The 6,469-nt window shown below is 37.3% G+C and overlaps 1 protein-coding gene across 7 annotated transcripts in view; it reads left to right on the top strand.

Annotated features, from left to right (window-relative positions):
- LOC135201835 (uncharacterized) overlaps positions 1-6,469 on the top strand; it is an 18,764-nt gene extending 12,295 nt beyond the window's left edge. For all 7 annotated transcript variants that reach the window (XM_064231119.1, XM_064231116.1, XM_064231118.1 and 4 more), the window contains one exon: positions 3,654-6,469. In XM_064231119.1, the coding sequence (XP_064087189.1) occupies positions 3,654-4,248 (595 nt within the window). In that variant the 3' untranslated portion in view covers positions 4,249-6,469. The remainder of the gene's footprint in view (positions 1-3,653) is intronic.

Raw genomic sequence — 6,469 nt, 5'->3', positions numbered from 1 at the left:
CGGGTTACATCCTGCCTCCTTAGGAGTCCATCACTCTTCTTACTTATGTGTGCCGTTTCTAGGATCACACTCTTCTGCATGAGTCCTGGAGCTACTTCAGCTTCTAGTTTTTCTAGATTCCTTTTCAGGGATCTTGGGATCGTGCCTAGTGCTCCTATGATTATGGGTACGATTTCCACTGGCATATCCCATATCCTTCTTATTTCTATTTTCAGATCTTGATACTTATCCAATTTTTCCCTCTCTTTCTCTTCAACTCTGGTGTCCCATGGTATTGCGACATCAATGAGCGATACTTTCTTCTTGACCTTGTCAATCAACGTCACGTCTGGTCTGTTTGCACGTATCACCCTATCCGTTCTGATACCATAGTCCCAGAGGATCTTTGCCTGATCGTTTTCTATCACTCCTTCAGGTTGGTGCTCGTACCACTTATTACGCAAGGTAGCTGATGTTTCTTGCACAGGCTCCAGTGGAGGGCTTTTGCTACTGAATCATGCCTCTTTTTGTACTGGTTCTGTGCAAGTGCCGGGCATTCACTTGCTATGTGGTTTATGGTTTCACTTTTCGTATTGCACTTCCTACATATGGGAGAGATGTTATTTCCGTCTATCGTACTTTGAACATATCTGGTTCTTAGGGCCTGATCTTGTGCCGCTGTTATCATTCCTTCAGTTTCCTTCTTTAGCTCTCCCCTCTGTCATCCATTGCCATGTGTCATCGCTGGCTAGTTCTTTAGTCTGTCTCATGTATTGTCCGTGCATTGGTTTGTTGTGCCAGTCCTCTGTTCTTTCTGTCTTTCTCCGGTCTCTGTATATTTCTGGGTCTTCGTCTGCTTTTATTAGTCCTTCTTCCATGCACTCTTTAGCCACTCGTCTTCACTGGTTTTCAGATATGCCCCAGTGCTCTGTTTTCGATGTTGACGCAGTCCTCTATACTTAGTAGTCCTCTCCCTCCTTCCTTTCGTATTATGTATAGTCTGTCCGTATTTGCTCTTGGGTGTAGTGCTTTGTGTATAGTCATATGTTTCCTGGTTTTCTGATCTATGCTGCGGAGTTCTGCCTTCGTCCATTCCACTATTCCTGCGCTGTATCTGATTACTGGCACTGCCCATGTGTTTATGGCTTTTTATCATATTTCCGGCGTTGAGTTTGACTTGAGTATCGCCTTGAGTCTCTGCATATATTCTTTCCTGATCGTGTCCTTCATCTCTTGGTGTTTTATATCTCCTCCTTCCATTATTCCCAGGTAGTTTGTATCCTGTCTCATCTATGTGTTTGATGTTGCTCCCATCTGGTAGCTTTATCCCTTCAGTTCTCGTTACTTTGCCTTTTTGTATGTTGACTAAGGCGCATTTTTCTATTCCAAACTCCATCCTGATGTCCCCAGATACAATCCTTACAGTCTGGATTAGGGTATCTATTTCCTTGATGCTCTTACCATACAGCTTGATGTCGTCCATGAACATCAGATGGTTGATTCTGTAGCCTCTTTCTTGAGTTGGTACCGGCATCCATCTTCTGTAGTACTTTTGTCATGGGAATCATGGCTACTACGAAGAGTAGTGGGGACAGTGAGTCGCCCTGGAAGATCCCTCTCCTGATATTAACCTCTGCTAGTCTTATTCCAGAGCTTGTAAGTATTGTATTCCAGTTGCGCATTGTATTTTTGAGGAAGCTGATGGTATTTTCCTCTGCCCCATATATTTTCAGGCATTCTATTAGCCATGTGTGTGGTATCATGTCGAAGGCTTTCTTATAGTCTATCCATGCCATGCTTAGGTTGGTTTTCCTTCTCCTACTGTTCTTCATTACCATTTTGTCTATCAGGAGCTGGTCTTTTGTGCCCCTACACTTCCTTCTGCAGCCTTTCTGTTGGTGGGGGATGGTGTTTGTCTCCTCTAGGTAGTTGTATAGCCTTTCACTGATGATACCTGTTAGTAACTTCCACATTATTGGTAGGCAGGTGATAGGCCTGTAGTTACTATTATTATTATTATTATTATTATTATTATTATTATTATTTATTTATTTATTTATTTCAGTGGCGCAATTAAGACTTCTTAATACAAAATTGTGTCAACACAGATAAAAATGTCATCGTGGGGTTTTTTATTCTTATTATTTTTTTGAATAATGATTAATTCAAGTTTTATTGTTGCAAACGCACCTTATACTCGCTGCTGGCCACAGAGTTGCAAGATGCAACGGAGTTGAGTTGGATATAAAATTTAGGCCTTAGGCCAAGCACTAGGACCTATGAGGTCATTCAGCGCTGAAATAAAAATTGACAGTAAAAGGTTTAAAAGGTGTAACAAGAGGAAAACCTCGCAGTTGTACGCTGCAAAGAACCTTAAGTAATACCTACAGTGCACCGCATGAGGTTCACTGACGGAACTACCCCCCTACAGGGCAACGTCCTTTTATTTTTATAGATTACAGCGTCGCCACGAAAAGCATTGTAATGTTCTACGCAGGTTGTTCCTCGTTGCACGAGTGGTTTACGTACTCGCCTACCGAATCAGTAGTCCCGAGTTCGATTCCCTGCTCTGCCAATGTGGAATCAGAGGAATTTGTTTCTGGTGTTTAGAAATTATTATCTCAAGATAAATGTGGCTCGGATCCCACAATAAGCTGTAGGGGACGTCCCGTTGCTAGGTAGCCAATTGGTTTCTATCCACATAGAAATATCTAATCCTTCGGGCTAGTCCTATAGGAGAGCAGTTCATCAGCTCAGTGGTCTGGTTAAACAAAGAAATACTTAACTATTATACAGATTTTCTCAAAAAAAATCCACGTGGATTGAGATATGTGTCTGTCTTTAGTTTCTTTACTTTATGGCGGGAGTCTCTGTCGAGTTCGTTTGTAATGCTTTTATGTACCTTTGTCTTGAATGGCATAAGGCTTATTTGGTAGAGAAGGTTCACCAAAATGTCGGAAAGTGGTATACCCTCACAACAATATACATGTATATATTATATATATATTATATATATCTATATATATACTATAATAGTATATATAAGCTATAGATGATTTAATATATGAACATTTTACATATTAATATATACTATATTATATATATATATAAATACATATATATATAATATATATATATATATATAATATATAGATATATCATATTATATAATATATATATATATATATATAGATATATATATATATATATAAATACATATGTATTATAATATATATTTATATATATATAGAGAATATATGTATATATATTATATGTTATATATATTACATGCATATATATATATAGATTTATATCTATATATAACATACATATATGTTAATATATTATGTATATATAATATAATATATATCTATGATATATTATATATATATGTATATTATATATAGTATGTATAAAATTTTGAATCCTGTCTCTGAACTTGCGTGAAATCTTTTGACTTTGGATTTAACTTTTGCTTCCGCTGATGCTCATATTCTGTTTTTTGGTTCTATATATATATATATATATATATATATATATATATATATAATATATATAGATATTATATATAATTATAATATATAATTATAAATTATATATATTACACACACGCGCATATATATTATCTGTTTGTGAATGCACTAAGTTTAATTTGTTAATTTTTTTCGTTACAGTCTTGACAACGAAATCATACCTGTGTTCGTGGATGGGCCAGTCGAAACAGCAGAGTACTACGGAAGCCCTGATGAGATTTCTCGCCTGGGTAGTATCATGGTGACGGAGCGCCCATATTCTGAGAACGATTGGGCTCCAGGGGCAAGGTCAGGGCACCAGCATAACCCCTCCGAGTATAACATGGTCCCCCCTCAAAACGCTGGTGTTCAAGCAATGAGCTATGAGACTCATGCCCCCGGGAATAACTCCGCAATGAGCTATGCGACACATACCCCCGGGAATAGCTCCGCCGGGCGACGCGCGAGTTCTGGGCAGTCTGCGGAAAGTGGAGGGCACGGTTTCACCCGACTCTTGGCTCCTGATGGATATTATCCCATCGGCGCGAGTCCTTTGAATCAGCTGCAGCAGTCCTCATCGCATCCACCGGAAAGGGGTCGTCGGGAGAGAAGCGAGAGGCGTCATCATCATCATCATCATCATCATCAGACGACTGGTGGATTCGGAGGAGGACAAGAAGGAGACGGGCGAAGAGACCACCACTCGTCCTCCTTCCCCGGCGAAGGGCGAATGGAAGACAGGCGACCTTTTCCCTAATTTTCAGGGCAACTTTGGGTCCTCCGGGTGGGTGGTTTGCGTTTCGAGTGATACACTAAATTGTCCTTGAATATCGTTGCTGACCCTAAATACGTGGGAAAAAAAAATGGTTACCATTTGTTTTTTTTGAGATACAAAATTTTGTGAGAATTTCCAGTTAGGAAATGTATGATGTTCAGGTTGGGGTCATTTCAAGACGACCAGGTAAAGTTGATATTATACATTCAACTTATCGCTTGCATATTTAACTTTTAACCTTGTCTCAGGATCGCTGCTGTTTTGGTTTTCTTTGAAAAAGAACGTTCATCTGTATGAGATCACATATTTGCTCGTAAAATTTTATTTCTCGTGAATGTTTATCCTTTCTCTTGGCATCGAAGCTCAGTAGTTAATCTGAAACAAGATACGTAGTTGAAATTAAATGTCCAAAGCAGAAAAATTGAATCAATAATAAAAGCTTTATCTGACGTTGGTAATCCACTTAGCACGTTCGCGTCAAACTATAGCGATAAATTTGCAATATTCATTATCTTGTTTGTTATTTTCTTTCTTTCAATTCTATTATTTTTTTTTATTCTTTAATCCTTGTATCACTGTCGCACCGGAATGCCAAATCCACTGGCAGCCCATTTACTCCTTTGACAGGAGCGGGTGTTGACCGGGTCGTCTTCACCCAAGTCCTAGATAGAGGTAATGTTTGTATGGCCATTTCTCTGTGCACGCTCCCGCGGCAATGTGATGGGTACTAAGAAGTGTGCATGCAGTATCTGCATTTTGTCAGTGATGTTGGCCGCATCATGGAAAACGTTGACAGCAAGCGTACCCTACTTGACACGAAGCGTTTTGCTACAGGCATGTACCGGCAAAAATTCTTTACGTATGGAAGCGTAGTTAGTTAGAAGTGTGTATATCTGACATTTCCGTGTTATAAAGAGTTCGACACACTTCCGAAAAAAATGCTTTGTTTACCATATATACCTTACTTACAGTTTACATAATATTTCAAATTTACAGTTTTAAGGGCTATATATACTGCAAAATAATTCATATTTATTCACAGTTTACATAATATTTAGAAATTATGGTTTTATTGGCTTTAAACATATATATCCAGTATACTTTAATTCACCGATGTACATACATATATATATAAATGTATGTATGTTTGTGCGTGTGTTTGTGTGTGTGTGTGTGTGTTGTAGTATATTGCTCAACCAAAGGACAATTTGGTGAATAGGGCTCTTCAGTGGCTAGAGGTGTGAGGGTTGCAAAATGAATTAGTGTTGTTATCACCTTTCGAATTCATTCCTTTTATTGCCTCAGCATTGTCATTCTTATTTAGATTCGCACCTTTTTCCCTATGAAGGATTGCTGACGGACGTCATTCCTACCAAATAAGAACTTTCCGCACGATTAGACACCGATTTCACGCACCTAAACAACCGAAGGTTGGAATGTTCTGTATATCTTCGTATTACTTTATTCAAACTTTGAAGTGCCTCTCTGTTCATTATTTCAGTTCGAAAATATTTCATCCCCCTCGGTATTCAGCGCCAGACTGAATACCTTAACTACGGTATATGCTATCTTGAATAACTACCTAAATTAATGTCTCACTAAGACTTATGAAATAAAATCTCAAATTTCAAATATTGGTCAGAATAAATACTGAAATTTGTGGCGATTTTTTATTTTTATTTTTGCATGTTCATGAGAGTTAACTTGCTCTAAAATTGTCATGAATGAATACATTTGCTTCGTAACTTTATGAAAGTTCATAAATTTGAAGGTAACCGCGAAAAACTCCATAGGAAGTGAAAAACTAGCTTATATTTAGACTAGAATTAATTTTTCCTTGTAAAAAAATTCGAGGACAATTAAAGAAGATAAAGTTTCGATAAGGTAATACAATTTATTATGTTTTATGGGATTTTGTTTTAGAATTCAATTTTGACATTAAAAAAATTCGTGGATAATTTATGATAATGCAGTTTGGTAAGGTAATACAAATAATTAATGTTTTACGTGGTTTTGTCCTCGTTTGTAGTTTATAACAATGGATGTGGTTTTTATTTGAGATTAAGGAACGAGAAATTGTTATGTAGTTGAAATGGAATTTGTTTCTATTTGATGAAACAAATTATGTATTTTTGAAGTGGAATCAGTTTTTTATTTGAAGTTTATGTGATATTGTTTATTTCAAATAAATTTTAACCAGCTA

This window comes from Macrobrachium nipponense, chromosome 28 (assembly GCF_015104395.2).
Source record: "Macrobrachium nipponense isolate FS-2020 chromosome 28, ASM1510439v2, whole genome shotgun sequence".
NCBI lineage: Eukaryota > Metazoa > Arthropoda > Malacostraca > Decapoda > Palaemonidae > Macrobrachium > Macrobrachium nipponense.
Note: the sequence above shows the minus strand (reverse complement) of the source record. Positions and strands in the feature narration are given on the sequence as shown.